This window comes from Oncorhynchus masou, chromosome 2, assembly GCF_036934945.1.
Source record: "Oncorhynchus masou masou isolate Uvic2021 chromosome 2, UVic_Omas_1.1, whole genome shotgun sequence".
In the NCBI taxonomy this organism is placed as follows: domain Eukaryota; kingdom Metazoa; phylum Chordata; class Actinopteri; order Salmoniformes; family Salmonidae; genus Oncorhynchus; species Oncorhynchus masou.
In genome coordinates, this window is record NC_088213.1 from 2,745,203 (window position 1) to 2,767,753 (window position 22,551).

The 22,551-nt window shown below is 49.7% G+C and overlaps 1 protein-coding gene across 1 annotated transcript in view; it reads left to right on the plus strand.

Moving 5' to 3' along the window:
- Window positions 1-524: 524 nt before the first annotated feature.
- The window catches only part of LOC135552141 (FH1/FH2 domain-containing protein 1-like), a 186,217-nt gene continuing 164,190 nt past the window's right edge, over window positions 525-22,551 (plus strand). Inside the window, 2 exon segments of the mRNA XM_064983581.1 lie at window positions 525-892; window positions 13,728-13,834. Of these exon segments, the coding sequence (XP_064839653.1) occupies window positions 728-892; window positions 13,728-13,834 (272 nt within the window). The 5' untranslated portion in view covers window positions 525-727.

Here is a 22,551-nt window from a genome sequence, read left to right on the forward strand (position 1 = left end):
AATGTAAAGGTCTCCGGGGCAGATTAAATGTAAAGGCCTCCGGGGCAGATTAAATGTAAAGGCCTCCGGGGCAGATTAAATGTAAAGGCCTCCAGGGCAGATTTAATGCAAAGGCCTTCAGGGCAGATTAAATGTCCACTTCACAGTCAATCCAGCAGAGGGCGCTCCATCATTGTCAATGTTTATCCTAAATACTTGGGAACGGATCTAACGTTAACCGTCTTAATTGGAGGGTGTCAATTAACAAATGAGCAAAAACATTAGCCTACCTAATTAGACTATCAATAATCGATTCCTCAGTTGATATTAGACTTCGCCCACCATTTTTTTTCTCCCAAGTGTTTAGTGAGTTTATGTTTTCCGCCGAACTAGCAGTTTGAATCGTCTCAGTTTAACTGCTGTGCCAGCTGTAGCTCTGTCTATTTCCATCTCATGAGTCACTACTTTTCAACTTCCAGCAGCAGTTCCAAACCCCTCACACTCCGCTTCCTGATACCTGACGTCACACGGTCACGGCAAGGGGTTGTCCGCTGGTGTGTTCTGTACAGCAACAGTTTCCTTTTAACACTGAGAGGAGCGTCAAGCGGGGAAGAACAAGTCGCCGCGTTTTTTCCTTCTTTATTTTAAAATGGAAGTTTAGGACAAGGGGAATATTTCCGCAGGGACACGGCTCTACACCGCGACTGACAGCAGAGAAACGTTATCCCCAGCCGGCTGAGGAAAAGCCATGGCCATTATAACCTGCCGAGTGCAGTATTTGGAGGACTCGGACCCTTTCGTCTGTACCAACTTCCCGGAGCCACGGAGACCGCCGCCCTATGATCTGGACGAAAACATCGCCTTGATTGAGCAGATAGCCGGGGTTCACAAACTCCTGGAGGCACCGCTGAAGGTCAGTTTTAAATTGGACCGCCTTATCGTCCTTCTAAAATAGCTCAAATAACTTGATGCGTTCAGAAAATATGCTGAAGCCACCAGCAGCCGACCGACACAGGTGTGATCCCCCATGGTGATTGACTGGCTGACGTCCATGGTCATGTCATCCACAACACGGGGTTTCCTTGTCAAAAGGAGCCTACCAGTACTTTATTGACAGTCCAGTTGTTGCATATTTCAAAAAGAAGGTAGCCTTTATAAGTTATCTAAACTTGAACATGCAGGTGAATAGATAGTTTATCAAGGACGGTTTCATTCTCTAGTTTGCTGAAGGTTGTTGAGTAAACCGTAAAACATATTTAGCTAAAATGCAACTGTTGATTTAACCCCCCTGTGTGTTAACCCCCTTCCAACCCCCCTGTGTGTTAACCCCCCTTCCAACCCCTCTGTGTGTTAACCCCCTTCCAACCCCTCTGTGTGTTAACCCCACTTCCAACCCCTCTGTGTGTTAACCCCACTTACAACCCCTCTTTGTGTTAACCCCACTTCCAACCCCTCTGTGTGTTAACCCCTTCCAACCCCTCTGTGTGTTAACCCCCTTCCAACCCCTCTGTGTGTTAACCCCTTCCAACCCCTCTGTGTGTTAACCCCTTCCAACCCCTCTGTGTTAACCCCCTTCCAACCCCTCTGTGTGTTAACCCCCTTCCAACCCCTCTGTGTGTTAACCCCACTTCCAACCCCTCTGTGTGTTAACCCCCTTCCAACCCCTCTGTGTGTTAACCCACTTCCAACCCCCCTGTGTTAACCCCCTTCCAACCCCTGTGTGTTAACCCCCTTCCAACCCCTGTCTGTGTTAACCCCCTTCCAACCCCCCCCTGTGTGTTAACCCCCTTCCAACCCCTCTGTGTGTTAACCCTTCCAACCCCTCTGTGTGTTAACCCCACTTCCAACCCCTCTGTGTGTTAACCCCCTTCCAACCCCTCTGTGTGTTAACCCCCTTCCAACCCCTCTGTGTGTTAACCCCTTCCAACCCCTCTGTGTGTTAACCCCTTCCAACCCCTCTGTGTGTTACCCCCCTTCCAACCCCTCTGTGTGTTAACCCCCCTTCCAATCCCTCTGTGTTAACCCCCTTCCAACCCCTCTGTGTTAACCCCACTTCCAACCCCTCTGTGTGTTAACCCCTTCCAACCCCTCTGTGTGTTAACCCCACTTCCAACCCCCTGTGTGTTAACCCCCCTTCCAACCCCTGTCTGTGTTAACCCCCCTTCCAACCCCTCTGTGTGTTAACCCCCTTTCAACCCCTCTCTGTGTTAACCCCCTTCCAACCCCCTCTGTGTTAACCCCCTTCCAACCCCTCTGTGTGTTAACCCCCCTTCCAACCCCTCTGTGTGTTAACCCCCTTCCAACCCCTCTGTGTGTTAACCCCCTTCCAACCCCTCTGTGTGTTAACCCCCTTCCAACCCCTCTCTGTGTTAACCCTACCCCCTTCCAACCCCTCTCTGTGTTAACCCTACCCCCTTCCAACCCCTCTCTGTGTGTTAACCCCCTTCCAACCCCTCTCTGTGTTAACCCCCTTCCAACCCCTCTGTGTGTTAACCCCCTTCCAACCCCTCTCTGTGTTAACCCCTTCCAACCCCTCTCTGTGTTAACCCTACCCCTTCCAACCCCTCTCTGTGTTAACCCTACCCCTTCCAACCCCTCTGTGTGTTAACCCCCTTCCAACCCCTCTCTGTGTGTTAACCCCCTTCCAACCCCTCTCTGTGTTAACCCCCTTCCAACCCCTCTGTGTGTTAACCCCCTTCCAACCCCTCTGTGTGTTAACCCCCTTCCAACCCCTCTGTGTGTTAACCCCCTTCCAACCCCTCTCTGTGTTAACCCCCTTCCAACCCATCTGTGTTAACCCTACCCCCTTCCAACCCCTCTGTGTGTTAACCCCCTTCCAACCCCTCTGTGTGTTAACCCCCTTCCAACCCCTCTCTGTGTTAACCCCTTCCAACCCCTCTCTGTGTTAACCCCCTTCCACCCCTCTCTGTGTTAACCCCTTCCAACCCCTCTGTGTGTTAACCCCCTTCCAACCCCTGTCTGTGTTAACCCCAACCCCCTTCCAACCCCTCTGTGTGTTAACCCCCTTCCAACCCCTCTGTGTGTTAACCCCCCTTCCAACCCATCTGTGTTAACCGTCTTCCAACCCCTCACACCCCTGTATTTCTCCTCGGTGCATGATTAAAAACTAGAGACTACTTGTCTCCTTTTAAAAACATTCCTTTACAAATCTGCCTAATCACTCCCGTGCCCCGGGGTGAGTCCCGCCAGATCCCAAATGGCACCCTATTCCCTATATAGTCCTCTACCCTAAGGGCTCTTGGTCAACAATAGTGCACTATGTAGGGAATAGGGTGCCATTTGAGATGTAAACAGATACTTCCCGGGCTGTTAGAGAGATAGCGTGGAAATGTCCATAATGTCAAAGCCTGTCATGTATCAGATAAAACAGTCTAACAGTTATTTCAGCGTTGTAGGACGAAACAACAAAGTTTTTTTCCTCTCTGTTCCTTATAGTTTGTTTTTTGGGGGGGAATTGTGTTGTTATTATCTCAACATAATAATAACTTGACCGTTTTTTTTTGTTTCTCTGTTCTTCGTTTTACTTTGTTCGTATATTATGGGCAAGTGTTTCCTGTTACAGTCGGTGTTTTGATACCCTCTGCCCCCCCCTCTTCCTCCCTGGATGTCAGTTTAGTCTGAGTGGATTTAATACCCAAGGAAAGTTTAGTCTAAGTGGAGTTAATACCCAAGGAAAGTTTAGTCTTAGTGGAGTTAATACCCAAGGAAAGTTTAGTCTAAGTGGAGTTAATACCCAAGGAAAGTTTAGTCTAAGTGGAGTTAATACCCAAGGAAAGTTTAGTCTAAGTGGAGTTAATACCCAAGGAAAGTTTAGTCTTAGTGGAGTTAATACCCAAGGAAAGTTTAGTCTAAGTGGAGTTAATACCCAAGGAAAGTTTAGTCTAAGTGGAGTTAATACCCAAGGAAAGTTTAGTCTTAGTGGAGTTAATACCCAAGGAAAGTTTAGTCTAAGTGGAGTTAATACCCAAGGAAAGTTTAGTCTAAGTGGAGTTAATACCCAAGGAAAGTTTAGTCTAAGTGGAGTTAATACCCAAGGAAAGTTTAGTCTAAGTGGAGTTAATACCCAAGGAAAGTTTAGTCTAAGTGGAGTTAATACCCAAGGAAAGTTTAGTCTAAGTGGAGTTAATACCCAAGGAAAGTTTAGTCTAAGTGGAGTTTAATACCCAAGGAAAGTTTAGTCTGAGTGGAGTTAATACCCAAGGAAAGTTTAGTCTAAGTGGAGTTAATACCCAAGGAAAGTTTAGTCTAAGTGGAGTTTAATACCCAAGGAAAGTTTAGTCTGAGTGGAGTTAATACCCAAGGAAAGTTTAGTCTAAGTGGAGTTAATACCCAAGGAAAGTTTAGTCTAAGTGGAGTTAATACCCAAGGAAAGTTTAGTCTAAGTGGAGTTAATACCCAAGGAAAGTTTAGTCTAAGTGAGTTAATACCCAAGGAAAGTTTAGTCTAAGTGGAGTTAATACCCAAGGAAAGTTTAGTCTAAGTGGAGTTAATACCCAAGGAAAGTTTAGTCTTAGTGGAGTTAATACCCAAGGAAAGTTTAGTCTAAGTGGAGTTAATACCCAAGGAAAGTTTAGTCTAAGTGGAGTTAATACCCAAGGAAAGTTTAGTCTAAGTGGAGTTAATACCCAAGGAAAGTTTAGTCTAAGTGGAGTTAATACCCAAGGAAAGTTTAGTCTAAGTGGAGTTAATACCCAAGGAAAGGGTGGGATATGTACCTGCCCTGTATGTACCAGCCCTGTATGTACCAGCCCTATATGTACCAGCCCTATATGTACCAGCCCTATATGTACCCGCCCTATATGTACCCGCCCTATATGTACCCGCCCTATATGTACCCGCCCTATATGTACCCGCCCCATATGTACCAGCCATATATGTACCAGCCCTATATGTACCAGCCCTATATGCACCAGCCCTATATGCATCAGTCTGGTACCAGCCCTATATGCACCAGCCCTATATGCACCAGCCCTATATGCACCAGCCCTATATGTACCAGCCCTATATGTACCAGCCCTATATGTACCAGCCCTATATGCACCAGCCCTATATGCATCAGTCTGGTACCAGCCCTATATGTACCAGCCCTATATGCATCAGTCTGGTACCAGCCCTATACGTACCAGCCCTATACGTACCAGCCCTATATGCACCAGTCTGGTACCAGCCCTATATGTACCAGCCCTATATGCATCAGTCTGGTACCAGCCCTATACGTACCAGCCCTATACGTACCAGCCCTATATGCATCAGTCTGGTACCAGCCCTATACGTACCAGCCCTATACGTACCAGCCCTATATGCACCAGTCTGGTACCAGCCCTATATGTACCAGCCCTATATGCATCAGTCTGGTACCAGCCCTATACGTACCAGCCCTATAAGTACCAGCCCTATATGCATCAGTCTGGTACCAGCCCTATATGTACCAGCCCTATATGTACCAGCCCTATATGCATCAGTCTGGTACCAGCCCTATACGTACCAGCCCTATACGTACCAGCCCTATATGCATCAGTCTGGTACCAGCCCTATATGTACCAGCCCTATATGTACCAGCCCTATATGCATCAGTCTGGTACCAGCCCTATACGTACCAGCCCTATATGCACCAGTCTGGTACCAGCCCTATATGCACCAGTCTGGTACCAGCCCTATATGCATCAGTCTGGTACCAGCCCTATACGTACCAGCCCTATATGTACCAGCCCTATATGCATCAGTCTGGTACCAGCCCTATATGTACCAGCCCTATATGCATCAGTCTGGTACCAGCCCTATATGTACCAGCCCTATACGTACCAGCCCTATATGTACCAGCCCTATATGTACCAGTCCTATACGTACCAGCCCTATATGCACCAGTCTGGTACCAGCCCTATATGTACCAGCCCTATATGTACCAGCCCTATATGTACCAGCCCTATATGTACCAGCCCTATATGTACCAGCCCTATATGTACCAGTCCTATACGTACCAGCCGGGTATCAGCCCTATATGTACCAGCCCTATATGTACCAGCCCTATATGTACCAGCCCTATATGCACCAGTCGGGTACCAGCCCTATATGTACCAGCCCTATATGTACCAGCCCTATATGTACCAGCCGGGTACCAGCCCTATATGTACCAGTCGGGTACCAGCCCTATATGTACCAGCCCTATATGTACCAGCCCTATATGTACCAGCCCTATATGCATCAGTCTGGTACCGGCCCTATATGTACCAGCCCTATATGCACCAGTCTGGTACCAGCCCTATATGTACCAGCCCTATATGTACCAGCCCTATATGCATCAGTCTGGTACCAGCCCTATATGTACCAGCCCTATATGTACCAGCCCTATATGCATCAGTCTGGTACCAGCCCTATATGTACCAGCCCTATACGTACCAGCCCTATATGCACCAGTCTGGTACCAGCCCTATACGTACCAGCCCTATATGTACCAGCCCTATATGCACCAGTCGGGTACCAGTCCTATATGTACCAGCCCTATATGTACCAGTGTTGTACCAGTCCTATATGCACCAGTCGGGTACCAGCCCTATACGTACCAGTCCTATATGCACCAGCCCTATATGCATCAGTATGGTACCAGCCCTATATGTACCAGCCCTATATGCACCAGTCTGGTACCAGCCCTATATGCATCAGTCTGGTACCAGCCCTATACGTACCAGCCCTATACGTACCAGCCCGGTATGCACCAGTCCTATATGTACCAGCCCTATATGTAACAGTGTTGTACCAGCCCTATGCTGTGAGACTCGAAATTGATCTCAGGTGCTTCCTGTTTCCATTGATCATCCTTGAGATGTTTCTACAACTTGATTGGAGTCCACCTGTGGTAAATTCAATTGATTGGACATGATTTGGAAAGGCACACACCTGTCTATATAAGGTCCCACAGTTGACAGTTCATGTCAGAGCAAAAACCAATCCATGAGGTCGAAGGAATTGTCTGTAGAGCTCCGAGACAGGATGGTGTCGAGGCACAGATCTGGGGAAGGGTACCAAAACATTTCTGCAGCGTTGAAGGTCCCCAAGAACACAGTGGCCTCCATCATTCTAAAATGGAAGAAGTTTGGAACCACCAAGACTCTTCCTAGAGCTGGCCACCCGGCCAAACTGAGCAATCGGGGGAGAAGGGCCTTGGTCAGGGAGGTGACCAATAACCGGATGGTCACTTTGACAGAGCTCCAGAGTTCCTCTGCGGAGATGGGAGAACCTTCCAGAAGGATAACCATCTCTGCTGCACTCCACCAATCAGGCCTTTATGGTAGAGTGGCCGAAAGGAAGCCACTCCTCAGTAAAATGCCCATGACAGCCCACTTTGAATTTGCTAAAAGGCACCTAAACGACTCTCAGACCATGAGAAACAAGATTCTCTGGTCTGATGAAACCAAGATTGAACCCTTTGGACTGAATGCCAAGTGTCACATCTGGAGGAAACCAGGCATTGCTCATCACCTGGCCAATACCATCCCTACGGTGAAGCATGGTGGTGGCAGCATCATGCTGTGGTGATGTTTTTCAGCAGCAAGAACTGGAAGACTAGTCAGGATGGGGGGAAAGATGAACGGAGCAAAGTACAGAGAGATCCTTGATAACCTGCTCCAGAACGTTCAGGACCTCAGACAGGGTCAAAGGTTCACCTTCCAACAGGACAACGACGCTAAGCGCAAAGCCAAGACAACGCAGGAGCGGCTTTGGGCCAAATCTCAATGTGCTTGAGTGGCCCAGCCAGAGCCCGGACTCATTGTACCTAATCTATATGTGTAAACATGTAAACGCAGGGCTCAGCTGTCAAAGAGACCTTGTTCTCGGTCTGTGTTCCTTGATGAAATAAAGGTATAATATTTGAATCCGATCTAACATCTCTGGGTAGACCTGAAAATAGCTGTGCAGCGACGCTCCCCATCCAACCTGACAGAGCTTGAGAGGATCTACAGAGAAGAATGGGAGAAACTCCCCAAATACAGGTGTGCCAAGCTTGTAGCGTCATACCCAAAGAAGACTGGAGGCTGTAATCGCTGCCAAAGGTGCTTCAACAAAGTACTGAGTAAAGGATCTGAATACTTAAATGTGATGTTTATTTTTTCGTAAATTAGCTAAACTTTCTAAATGTATTTTGGCTTTATTGTGTATTGTGAAGTCATTAGGGGGTATTGTGTATAGATTGACAGGGGGGGGTTAATAATTTTTAGAATAAGGCTGGTCCCAGACAGGTATCAATGTGTAAAAAGTGAAGGGGTCTGAATACTTTCTGAATGCACTGTAGTGCACTAACTTTACAGACGTATTGCACTATATAGGGAGTAGGTTGCTATTTGGGACACAACAAGGCATGGGAAGCCACCGGCACTACTGGAATAGTGTGGATGGTATTATAATAGTGTAATATTCTGGTCAGGTATTATAATGCTGCTTCCTCCTAATTCTAGTCTGGTCCCAGGTCAGGTATTATAATGTTGCTTCCTCCTAGTTCTAGTCTGGTCCCAGGTCAGGTATTAGAATGCTGCTTCCTCCTAGTTCTAGTCTGGTCCCAGGTCAGGTATTAGAATGCTGCTTCCTCCTAGTTCTAGTCTGGTCCCAGGTCAGGTATTAGAATGCTGCTTCCTCCTAGTTCTAGTCTGGTCCCAGGTCAGGTATTAGAATGCTGCTTCCTCCTAGTTCTAGTCTGGTCCCAGGTCAGGTATTAGAATGCTGCTTCCTCCTAGTTCTAGTCTGGTCCCAGGTCAGGTATTAGAATGCTGCTTCCTCCTAGTTCTAGTCTGGTCCCAGGTCAGGTATTAGAATGCTGCTTCCTCCTAGTTCTAGTCTGGTCCCAGGTCAGGTATTAGAATGCTGCTTCCTCCTAGTTCTAGTCTGGTCCCAGGTCAGGTATTAGAATGCTGCTTCCTCCTAGTTCTAGTCTGGTCCCAGGTCAGGTATTAGAATGCTGCTTCCTCCTACTTCTAGCCTGGTCCCAGATCAGGTTGTACTCTTGCGAACTCCGTTACTGGCATTGAAGTAACAGTTGCTGAAGGAGTTGACAGAGCAGAAACAGACCCAGGCTAGCTTCCTCCCCTCCAGAAGCTGAAGGAGCAGAAACAGACCCAGGCTAGCTTCCTCCCCTCCAGAAGCTGAAGGAGCAGAAACACACCCAGGCTAGCTTCCTCCCCTCCAGAAGCTGAAGGAGCAGAAACAGACCCAGGCTAGCTTCCTCCTCCAGAAGCTGAAGGAGCAGAAACACACCCAGGCTAGCTTCCTCCCCTCCAGAAGCTGAAGGAGCAGAAACAGACCCAGGCTAGCTTCCTCCCCTCCAGAAGCTGAAGGAGCAGAAACAGACCCAGGCTAGCTTCCTCCCCTCCAGAAGCTGAAGGAGCAGAAACAGACCCAGGCTAGCTTCCTCCTCCAGAAGCTGAAGGAGCAGAAACAGACCCAGGCTAGCTTCTGTCCCCTCCAGAAGCTGAAGGAGCAGAAACAGACCCAGGCTAGCTTCCTCCCTCCAGAAGCTGAAGGAGCAGAAACAGACCCAGGCTAGCCTCCTCCCTCCAGAAGCTGAAGGAGCAGAAACACACCCAGGCTAGCTTCCTCCCCTCCAGAAGCTGAAGGAGCAGAAACACACCCAGGCTAGCTTCCTCCCTCCAGAAGCTGAAGGAGCAGAAACAGACCCAGGCTAGCTTCCTCCCTCCAGAAGCTGAAGGAGCAGAAACAGACCCAGGCTAGCTTCCTCCCCTCCAGAAGCTGAAGGAGCAGAAACAGACCCAGGCTAGCTTCCTCCTCCAGAAGCTGAAGGAGCAGAAACAGACCCAGGCTAGCTTCCTCCCCTCCAGAAGCTGAAGGAGCAGAAACAGACCCAGGCTAGCTTCCTCCCCCTCCAGAAGCTGAAGGGGCAGAAACAGACCCAGGCTAGCTTCCTCCCCTCCAGAAGCTGAAGGAGCAGAAACAGACCCAGGCTAGCTTCCTCCCCTCCAGAAGCTGAAGGAGCAGAAACAGACCCAGGCTAGCTTCTCCCTCCAGAAGCTGAAGGAGCAGAAACAGACCCAGGCTAGCTTCCTCCTCCAGAAGCTGAAGGAGCAGAAACAGACCCAGGCTAGCTTCCTCCCCTCCAGAAGCTGAAGGAGCAGAAACAGACCCAGGCTAGCTTCCTCCCCTCCAGAAGCTGAAGGAGCAGAAACACACCCAGGCTAGCTTCCTCCCCTCCAGAAGCTGAAGGAGCAGAAACACACCCAGGCTAGCTTCCTCCCTCCAGAAGCTGAAGGAGCAGAAACAGACCCAGGCTAGCTTCCTCCCCTCCAGAAGCTGAAGGAGCAGAAACACACCCAGGCTAGCTTCCTCCCCTCCAGAAGCTGAAGGAGCAGAAACACACCCAGGCTAGCTTCCTCCCCTCCAGAAGCTGAAGGAGCAGAAACAGACCCAGGCTAGCTTCCTCCCCTCCAGAAGCTGAAGGAGCAGAAACAGACCCAGGCTAGCTTCCTCCCCTCCAGAAGCTGAAGGAGCAGAAACAGACCCAGGCTAGCTTCCTCCCCCCTCATACATGGTGCTTACTGGAGCTCAGTTCCTTCTGCAGTGTTTGGATACCTGGTTAATTGTGGTATGCTTGATTATTTATTTATTTTCTTCCTTGGTTGGCATTGTTGTCATTCTGTCAAGACAATCTGGATTGGTTGGTATTTAAAGGTTGTGATGCTGCATACTTTAATGTGATCATGTCTGTGGAAAGTATGTAACCTACTGTACATGTCGACAGTTTAGACACATCTACTCATTCAAGGGTTTTTCTTTTTTTTACTATTTTCTACATAGTTGAAATAATAGTGAAAACATCAAAACTATGAAATAACACGTATGGAATCATGTAGTAACCAAAAAAGTGTTAAACAAATCAAAATATATTTGAGATTCTTCAAAGTAGCCACCCTTTGCCTTTGCTTGCTCTTGGCACTCTCTTAACCAGCTTCACCTGGAATGTTTTTCCAACTGTCTTGAAGGAGATCCCACATATGCTGAGCACTTGTTGGCTGCATTTCCATCACTCTGGGGTCCAACTCATGCCAAACCATCTCAATTGGGTTGAGATCGGGTGATTGTGGTGGCCAGGTCATCTGATGCAGCACTCCATCACTCTCCTTCTTGGTCAAACAGCCCTTACACAGCCTGGAGGTGTGTTGGGTCATTGTCCTGTTGAAAAACAAATGATAGTCCCACTAAGCCCAAACCAGATGGGATGGCGTGTTGCTGCAGAATTCTGTGGAAGCCATGCTGGTTAAGTGTGCCTTGATTTGTAAATAAATCACAGACAGTGTCACCAGCAACGCACCATCACACCTCCTCCTCCATGCTTCACAGTGGAAACCACACATTCAGAGATCATCCGTTCACCCACAGCGCGTCTCACAAAGACACGGCGGTTGGAGCCAAAAATCACATTTGGACTCATCAGACCAAAGGACAGATTTCCACCGGTGTAATCAAATCAAACTTTATTTGCCACATGCGCCGAACACAAGTGTAGACTTTACCGTGAAATGCTGACTGACCAGCCCTTAACCAACAGTGCAGACCTCACTGTGAAATGCTTTACTGACCAGCCCTTAACCAACAGTGTAGACCTCACTGTGAAATGCTTTACTGACCAGCCCTTAACCAACAGTGTAGACCTCACTGTGAAATGCTTTACTGACCAGCCCTTAACCAACAGTGCAGACCTTACTGTGAAATGCTTTACTGACCAGCCCTTAACCAACAGTGTAGACCTCACTGTGAAATGCTTTACTGACCAGCCCTTAACCAACAGTGCAGTTCAAGAAGAAGAAAATATTTACCAAGTAGACTAAAATAGTCACACAATAAGAGTATCAATAACGAGGCTGTATACAGAGGGTACCGGTACAGAGTCAATGTGGAGGCTATATACAGGGGGCACCGGTACAGAGTCAATGTGGAGGCTATATACAGGGGGTACCGGTACAGAGTCAATGTGGAGGCTATATACAGGGTGTTACAACAGAGTCAATGTGGAGGCTATATACAGGGGGCACCGGTACAGAGTCAATGTGGAGGCTATATACAGGGGGTACCGGTACAGAGTCAATGTGGAGGCTATATACAGGGTGTTACGGTACAGAGTCAATGTGGAGGCTATATACAGGGGGCACCGGTACAGAGTCAATATGGAGGCTATATACAGGGGGCACCGGTACAGAGTCAATGTGGAGGCTATATACAGGGGGCACATACAGAGTCAATGTGGAGGCTATATACAGGGTGTTACGGTACAGAGTCAATGTGGAGGCTATATACAGGGGGGTACAGAGTCAATGTGGAGGCTATATACAGGGGGTACATACAGAGTCAATGTGGAGGCTATATACAGGGTATTACGGTACAGAGTCAATGTGGAGGCTATATACAGGGGGTACCGGTACAGAGACAATGTGGAGGCTATATACAGGGGGTACCGGTACAGAGACAATGTGGAGGCTATATACAGGGGGTACATACAGAGACAATGTGGAGGCTATATACAGGGGGACCGGTACAGAGACAATGTGGAGGCTATATACAGGTGGGCACCGGTACAGAGTCAATGTGGAGGCTATATACAGGGGGTACCGGTACAGAGTCAATGTGGAGGCTATATACAGGGGGTACCGGTACAGAGTCAATGTGGAGGCTATATACAGGGGGTACCGGTACAGAGACAATGTGGAGGCTATATACAGGGGGCATACGGCACAGAGTCAATGTGGAGGCTATATACAGGGGGTACCGGTACAGAGTCAATGTGGAGGCTATATACAGGGGGTACCGGTACAGAGTCAATGTGGAGGCTATATACAGGGTATTACGGCACAGAGTCAATGTGGAGGCTATATACAGGGTGTACCGGGGTACAGAGTCAATGTGGAGGCTATATACAGGGGGTACCGGTACAGAGTCAATGTGGAGGCTATATACAGGGTGACCGGTACAGAGTCAATGTGGAGGCTATATACAGGGGGCACCCAGAGTCAATGTGGAGGCTATATACATTGGGCACCGGTACAGAGTCAATGTGGAGGCTATATACAGGGGGCACCGGTACAGAGTCAATGTGGAGGCTATATACATTGGGCACCGGTACAGAGTCAATGTGGAGGCTATATACAGGGGGCACCGGTACAGAGTCAATGTGGAGGCTATATACATTGGGCACCGGTACAGAGTCAATGTGGAGGCTATATACAGGGGGCACCGGTACAGAGTCAATGTGGAGGCTATATACATTGGGCACCGGTACAGAGTCAATGTGGAGGCGTGATTGTGGAGGCCATGGGTCTCCCGGCCGCGACCGGGAGACCCATCGGTCCTTGTCCCATCGCTCACTAGCGACTCCTGTGGCAGCCCGGGTGTAGTGCACGCTGACCAGGTTGTTTCCTCCGACACATTGGTGCAGCTGGCTTCCGGGTTAAGTGGGCCTTGTGTCAAGGTCATTGCGGCTCGGTTGGGTTGTGTTTAAGAGGACGCACGGCTCTCGACCTTTGCCTCTCCCGAGTCCTTACGGGAGTTGCAGCGACGAGACAAGACTGAAACTACCAATTGGAGGTTTAAAAAAACAAGTAATAATATATGGAATTCATCTCTCCTCTTTTTATGTTGTTGTTTACTAATGTTGACTGTGTTTATGCCTGTTTGTGTAAATATTTCACTACACCCCCCCTGACATGGCTGTCCCTGTATTTGTTCCGTCCCAGTTGGAGGAGTGTGCTCTGCAGATGGCCCCCAATGGGAACTACCTGGACCTGGACCTGTCTCTGGGGGAGCAGAAAGATGATGTGGAACAGCTCTATGACGACGTGGGGTAAGGACACCTCTCCTCCTCTCCCTTCCTCCTCCTGGTTTACCTTTCCTTCACTGATCTCCTCCTCTCCCTTCCTCCTCCTGGTTTACCTTTCCTTCACTGAGCTCCTCCTCTCCCTTCCTCCTCCTGGTTTACCTTTCCTTCACTGAGCTCCTCCTCTCCCTTCCTCCTCCTGGTTTACCTTTCCTTCACTGAGCTCCTCCTCTCCCTTCCTCCTCCTGGTTTACCTTTCCTTCACTGAGCTCCTCCTCTCCCTTCCTCCTCCTGGTTTACCTTTCCTTCACTGATCTCCTCCTCTCCCTTCCTCCTTCTGGTTTACCTTTCCTTCACTGAGCTCCTCCTCTCCCTTCCTCCTCCTGGTTTACCTTTCCTTCACTGAGCTCCTCCTCTCCCTTCCTCCTCCTGGTTTACCTTTCCTTCACTGATCTCCTCCTCTCCCTTCCTCCTCCTGGTTTACCTCTTCCTGGGTTGATCTCCTCCTCTCCCTTCCTCCTTCCGGTTTACCTTTCCTTCACTGATCTCCTCCTCTCCCTTCCTCCTCCTGGTTTACCTTTCCTTCACTGATCTCCTCCTCTGGGACCTCCTTCCGGTTTACCTTTCCTTCACTGATCTCTTCCTCTCCCTTCCTCCTCCTGGTTTACCTTTCCTTCACTGAGCTCCTCCTCTCCCTTCCTCCTCCTGGTTTACCTTTCCTTCACTGAGCTCCTCCTCTCCCTTCCTCCTCCTGGTTTACCTTTCCTTCTGATCTCCTCCTCTCCCTTCCTCCTCCTGGTTTAGACTTTCCTTCACTGAGTCCTCCTCTCCCTTCCTCCTCCTGGTTTACCTTTCCTTCACTGAGCTCCTCCTCTCCCTTCCTCCTTCCGGTTTACCTTTCCTTCACTGAGCTCCTCCTCTCCCTTCCTCCTCCTGGTTTACCTTTCCTTCACTGAGCTCCTTCTTTCCTTTCCTCTCCTTCTCCTCCAGCTGAGTTTAACAGGCCTTGTCCGTGTTGCAAGATGAAGTGAGTCATTTTACTGAGATAGGAAATGTCACTGACTGGAGAGATGCCACGTAGGAGTTAGGTAGAGAGAGGGACTTTACTGATGAAGTCATTGTGTTAGTTTTAGGTGTGAAATGCAGAATGATTGGACCAGTTCCTGTCCAAGTTGTCTTTCTACTGTACTTCAGTAGTAATCCAGCTTTCTATCCACCAGTCTCCTTCTTTGTGTAGGACATTCTAGAGCTCTGTAGGACATTCTAGAGCTCTGTAGGACATTCTAGTGCTCTGTAGGACATTTAAGGGCTGTGTAGGACATTCTAGAGCATTCTAGAGTAGTGTAGAGCATTCTAGAAAAATGTAGAGTAGTGGTTCCCAACCTTTTTTGTGCCACCAAATGCATTTCGCTCTGCCCTGAGACTACCCCCCTGTGTATTTTACCAGTAGGCCTTTGGTCTCATGAGTCTTCTCAAGTAACCACTGAGGATAGGCCAAGTACCCCCCCCCCACTGAGGATAGGCCAAGAACCCCCCACTGAGGATAGGCCAAGTAACCCCCCCCTCTCCCCTGAGGATAGGCCAAGTACTGGGGACATCCCTGAGGATAGGCCAAGTACCCCCCCACTGAGGATAGGCCAAGTACCCCCAGGGGTCATAGTATCCCTAGTTGGGAATCATTGGTGTTGAGCATGGAGCTGTGAGGAGAGATGCTGGGTAACACGGTGTTCTGTGCTTCAGTCTCTCTCTATCTGTTGCTCATGACCAGGCGGGTGTGTCAGTCATCATGTCCCTGTGAAGTGGCCCTCTAAATCTCGTGCCACTCTCCTCACATCTCAACCAGCTAGAGGAAACGCAGAGGGAGAAGGAAGGGGCAGAAAGACACACATACACGCAGACAGACGTATGGCCACGTGAAAACACACACACACTCCACCAGCTCGTTGCTCGAGTGGAAAGGTGCCAAGTTCCAACAGACAACAGTATTATTGTTAATGACAACCTCGTCCTCTTCAAACTCAAAGGATGGAAATAGAGTCTGGAGGGGGAAGGGTGCAATATACCTTTCTGGAAGACATGTGATTACTACACAGAACCATTCTGGAGGACTAAAGACCTTTCTAGAAGACAGGTGTGATTACTACACAGAACCATTCTGGAGGACTAAAGATCTTTCTAGAAGACAGGTGTGATTACTACACAGAACCATTCTGAGGACTAAAGACCTTTCTAGAAGACAGGTAGATGTGATTACTCCACAGAACCATTCTGGAGGACTAAAGACCTTTCTAGAAGACAGGTAGATGTGATTACTCCACAGAACCATTCTGGAGGACTAAAGACCTTTCTAGAAGACAGGTGTGATTACTACACAGAACCATTCTGTCGAGGACTAAAGACCTTTCTAGAAGACAGGTAGATGTGATTACTCCACATAACCATTCTGGAGGACTAAAGACCTTTCTAGAAGACAGGTGTGATTACTACACAGAACCATTCTGGAGGACTAAAGACCTTTCTAGAAGACAGGTGTGATTACTCCACAGAACCATTCTGGAGGACTAAAGACCTTTCTAGAAGACAGGAAGATGTGATTACTACACAGAACCATTCTGGAGGACTAAAGACCTTTCTGGAAGACAGGAAGATGTGATTACTACACAGAACCATTCTGGAGGACTAAAGACCTTTCTGGAAGACAGGAAGATGTGATTACTACACAGAACCATTCTGGAGGACTAAAGACCTTTCTAGAAGACAGGAAGATGTGATTACTACACAGAACCATTCTGCAGGACTAAAGACCTTTCTAGAAGACATGTGATTACTCCACAGAACCATTCTGGAGGACTAAAGACCTTTCTAGAAGACACGAAGATGTGATTGCTACACAGAACCATTCTGGAGGACTAAAGACCTTTCTAGAAGACAGGAAGATGTGATTACTACACAGAACCATTCTGGAGGACTAAAGACCTTTCTAGAAGACAGGAAGATGTGATTACTACACAGAACCATTCTGGAGGACTAAAGACCTTTCTAGAAGACAGGTGTGATTACTCCACATGAACCATTCTGGAGGACTAAAGACCTTTCTAGAAGACAGGTCTGTCGACTACACAGAACCATTCTGGAGGACTAAAGACCTTTCTAGAAGACACGAAGATGTGATTGCTGACACAGAACCATTCTGAGGACTAAAGACCTTTCTAGAAGACAGGAAGATGTGATTACTACACAGAACCATTCTGAGAGGACTAAAGACCTTTCTAGAAGACATGTGATTACTCCACAGAACCATTCTGGAGGACTAAAGACCTTAGAAGACAGGTGGATTACTACACAGAACCATTCTGGGGACTAAACACCTTCTAGAAGACAGGTAGATGGTGATTACTACACAGAAACATTCTGGAGGACTAAAGACCTTTCTAGAAGACAGGAAGATGTGATTACCGCACAGAACCATTCTGGGGACTAAAGATCTTTCTGGAAGACAGGAAGATGTCGATGGGTAGACTACACAGAACCATTCTGGAGGACTAAAGACTATAAACCTAGAGGACTCTTCAATAGGCCAGGCATTATCTCCTTTATAATGCTTTGTTAGAGGTCAGATGCTGGTACATGACTCCTTGTAGAAATAGGACGGCTGGGGACATACAAGTCTGTCGGTGGGTTGAGACTGGGGGACATACGAGACTGGGGGACATACGGTCTGTCGGTGGGTTGAGACTGGGGGACATATGAGTCTGTCGGTGGGTTGAGACTGGGGGACATACGAGACTGGGGGACATACGGTCTGTCGGTGGGTTGAGACTGGGGGACATACGAGTCTGGGGGTCATACGAGTCTGTCGGTGGGTTGAGACTGGGGGACATACGATTCTGTGGTGGGTTGAGACTGGGGGACATACGAGTCTGTCGGTGGGTTGAGACTGGGGGACATACGAGTCTGTCGGTGGGTTGAGACTGGGGGACATACGAGTCTGTCGGTGGGTTGAGACTGGGGGACATACGAGTCTGTCGGTGGGTTGAGACTGGGGGACATACGAGTCTGTCGGTGGGTTGAGACTGGGGGACATACGAGACTGGGGGACATACGAGTCTGTCGGTGGGTTGAGACTGGGGGACATACGAGTCTGTCGGTGGGTTGAGACTGGGGGACATACGAGTCTGTCGGTGGGTTGAGACTGGGGGACATACGAGTCTGTCGGTGGGTTGAGACTGGGGGACATACGAGTCTGGTGGTGGGTGGGTTGAGACTGGGGGACATACGAGTCTGTCGGTGGGTTGGTACTCATACAAAACGTTTCCTCCTCCGTATTCATATAGACATCAAGTACGTTTCTCCCCAGAACAGACTGTGATTGTCTTACTGCAACTAGCGCTGTTTATCATCTATGGGCCCCATTCATGAACTTGTGCCTGAATCTGATTTGAATCTGATTTGACCTCACAAAGCATTCTGTCTTTCCTCTCTAGTTCACATGACGTTGTCTGCATCCCACATAGCACCCTCTTCTCTATACATAACACTACCTTTCGCTAGAGCTCTATGGGAATAAGGTGCTATTTGGGATGTAGACAAAGAGGTGTTTTGTCCCGCTGTTCCCTGTGACAGTGACATTCTCTCCCCCCTCCGCAAGAGGAGGGGCCCGGATCATTCATATCTACATCACCTCGGTCTAGAAGCAGCAGCTACATCACCTCGGTCTAGAAGCAGCAGCTACATCACCTCGGTCTAGAAGCAGCAGCTACATCACCTCGGTCTAGAAGCAGCAGCTACATCACCTCGGTCTAGAAGCAGCAGCTACATCACCTCGGTCTAGAAGCAGCAGCTACATCCCCTCGGTCTAGAAGCAGCAGCAACGACATCCCCTCAGTCTAGAAGCAGCAGCAACGACATCCCCTCAGTCCAGAAGCAGCAGCAGCAGCAGCGACATCACCTCAGTCTAGAAGCAGCAGCAGCAGCTGCATCACCTCAGTCTAGAAGCAGCAGCAGCTACATCACCTCAGTCTAGAAGCAGCAGCAGCGACATCCCCTCAGTCTTGAAGCAGCAGCTACATCACCTCAGTCTAGAAGCAGCAGCAGCAGCTGCATCACCTCAGTCTAGAAGCAGCAGCAGCTACATCACCTCAGTCTAGAAGCAGCAGCAGCAGCGACATCCCCTCAGTCTAGAAGCAGCAGCAGCGACATCCCCTCAGTCTAGAAGCAGCAGCAGCGACATCCCCTCAGTCCAGCAGCAGTCCCCTCAGTCTCACAGAAGCAGCAGCAGCGACATCCCCTCAGTCTAGAAGCAGCAGCAGCGACATCCCCTCAGTCTAGAAGCAGCAGCTACATCGACATCCTCAGTCTAGAAGCAGCAGCAACGACATCCCCTCAGTCTAGAAGCAGCAGCAGCTACATCACAGCTACATCAGTCTAGAAGCAGCAGCAGCATCACCTCAGTCTAGAAGCAGCACATCACCTCAGTCTAGAAGCAGCAGCAGCAGCGACATCACCTCAGTCTAGAAGCAGCAACGACATCCCCTCAGTCTAGAAGCAGCAGCTACATCCCCTCAGTCTAGAAGCAGCAGCAGCAGCGACATCACCTCAGTCTAGAAGCAGCAACGACATCCCCTCAGTCTAGAAGCAGCAGCTACATCACCTCAGTCTAGAAGCAGCAGCAACGACATCACCTCAGTCTAGAAGCAGCAGCAACGACCTCAGTCTGAAGCACCCCTCAGTCTAGAAGCAGCAGCAACGACATCACCTCAGTCTAGAAGCAGCAGCAACGACATCACCTCAGTCTAGAAGCAGCAGCAACGACATCACCTCAGTCTAGAAGCAGCAGCAACGACATCACCTCAGTCTAGAAGCAGCAGCAACGACATCACCTCAGTCTAGAAGCAGCAGCAACGACATCACCTCAGTCTAGAAGCAGCAGCAACATCACCTCAGTCTAGAAGCAGCAGCAACGACATCACCTCAGTCTAGAAGCAGCAGCAACGACATCACCTCAGTCTAGAAGCAGCAGCAACGACATCACCTCAGTCTAGAAGCAGCAGCAACGACATCACCTCAGTCTAGAAGCAGCAGCAACGACATCACCTCAGTCTAGAAGCAGCAGCAACGACATCACCTCAGTCTAGAAGCAGCAGCAACGACATCACCTCATTGTAGAAGCAGCAGCAGCAGCTGCATCACCTCAGTCTAGAAGCAGCAGCAGCAACATCACCTCATTGTAGAAGCAGCAGCAGCAGCTGCATCACCTCAGTCTAGAAGCAGCAGCAGCAGCTGCATCACCTCAGTCTAGAAGCAGCAGCAGCAGCTGCATCACCTCAGTCTAGAAGCAGCAGCAGCAGCTGCATCACCTCAGTCTAGAAGCAGCAGCAGCAGCTGCATCACCTCAGTCTAGAAGCAGCAGCAGCAGCTGCATCACCTCAGTCTAGAAGCAGCAGCAGCAGCTGCATCACCTCAGTCTAGAAGCAGCAGCAGCAGCTGCATCACCTCAGTCTAGAAGCAGCAGCAGCAGCTGCATCACCTCAGTCTAGAAGCAGCAGCAGCAGCTGCATCACTCAGTCTAGAAGCAGCAGCACATCACCTCAGTCTAGAAGCAGCAGCAGCAGCTGCATCACCTCAGTCTAGAAGCAGCAGCAGCAGCTGCATCACCTCAGTCTAGAAGCAGCAGCAGCAGCTGCATCACCTCAGTCTAGAAGCAGCAGCAGCAGCTGCATCCCCTCAGTCTAGAAGCAGCAGCAGCAACTGCATCACCTCAGTCTAGAAGCAGCAGCAGGCTGACAACATGAATAGGAGAGACCTACAGGCCTCCTAAAATGACCGAACCGACTCTCAGGGGGAAAACGTCACGATCAGACATCTGTAGTGTGTTTGATTTGGAAGCAGGTCTCCCCTGTTAGAACTACTGGGACATGTTACCTAGGTTGTTGTTGAAGGTGCAGTCCTTGTCAGCCTCCTAAATGCCAGCCCTTTCCCCCTTTTTATAGTCCACTACTTTTGACCCTGGGGGCCTTTAGGGCTCTGGCCACAAGTAGTACACTGTTTAGGGCATAGGCTGCCATTTGTGACACACTCCTGGTTAACTGGTCTTATGAACATGGAGATCACAGGAGAGCTGGGACAAGGGCACGTTGTGTGGAACAGTCTGTGGTCACACAGCTGAAATACTGGGGGAGAGGGAGGGGGGGAGAAGATGATGGGGGGGGGGGGGGAAGGAGGGATGGAGGGTCTAGAAGAGAGAGGGAGGGGAGGGAGAAGCAGGGATGGGGGGTCTAGGGAGGGAGAGCAGGGAGAGAGGAGAGAAGAGAGAGAGAGAGAGGGAGGGAGAAGGGAGAGGGATACAGGGAGATGGGGGGTCTGACAGCACAGAGGAAATATGTCATTTGAAGCATATGGAAAACGGCAGGGTGCTAATTGTCATGTGAGTGGGTCAACTTGTATATGTGATGATGATGTTAAGATTTGATGAGTACTTACACACACACACATACACACCTGACACAGCATAGTCTCCATACCTCTCTGCTCTTCTCCTCCGCTCTCCTCCAGAATCTTCCATAGTATATAATCCCTGCTGGACCAGACGTCACAGCCAGGCCATTGTTGTTGATTGGGATGGCAGTAGGGTGGCAGGAGATATCTACAGTCTAGCCCCGTCTCTGTCAGCACTCAGAGGAGAATCCCAACTCCGTGAACCTCTCCAGCACTCAGAGAATCTCAACTCCGTGAACCTCTCCAGCACTCAGAGAATCTCAACTCCGTGAACCTCTCCAGCACTCAGAGGAGAATCCCAACTCTGTGAACCTCTCCAGCACTCAGAGAATCTCAACTCCGTGAACCTCTCCAGCACTCAGAGAATCTCAACTCCGTGAACCTCTCCAGCACTCAGAGGAGAATCCCAACTCTGTGAACCTCTCCAGCACTCAGATGGAGGAGAATCCCAACTCTGTGAACCTCTCCAGCACTCAGATGGAGGAGAATCCCAACTCTGTGAACCTCTCCAGCACTCAGATGGAGGAGAATCCCAACTCTGTGAACCTCTCCAGCACTCAGATGGAGGAGAATCCCAACTCTGTGAACCTCTCCAGCACTCAGATGGAGGAGAATCCCAACTCTGTGAACCTCTCCAGCACTCAGATGGAGGAGAATCTCAACTCCGTGAACCTCTCCAGCCACATTACTATGTGGAATGGTTTGCTCTTAGAACGGAAAATGAACTGACATGATAGATAATGCAGTCAGTGCTCTGGGCACCGTTCCCCTGGCAGTAGGCCGTACTGAGCCACGTCCTCTGGGCTCCGTTCCCCTGGCAGTAGGCCGTACTGAGCCACCCCCTCTGGGCTCCGTTCCCTGGCAGTAGGCCGTACTGAGCCACGTCCTCTGGGCTCCGTTCCCCTGGCAGTAGGCCGTACTGAGCCACCCCTCTGGGCTCCGTTCCCTGGCAGTAGGCCGTACTGAGCCACGTCCTCTGGGCTCCGTTCCCCTGGCAGTAGGCCGTAGCTGAGCCACGTCCTCTGGGCTCCGTTCCCCTGGCAGTAGGCCGTAGAGCCACGTCCTCTGGGCAGCCGTTCCCCTGGCAGTAGGCCGTACTGAGCCACGTCCTCTGGGCTCAGCGTTCCCTGGCAGTAGGCCGTTTTGAGCCACGTCCTCTGGGCTCCGTTCCCTGGCAGTAGGCCGTACTGAGCCACGTCCTCTGGGCACCGTTCCCCTGGCAGTAGGCCGTACATCAGCCACGTCCTCTG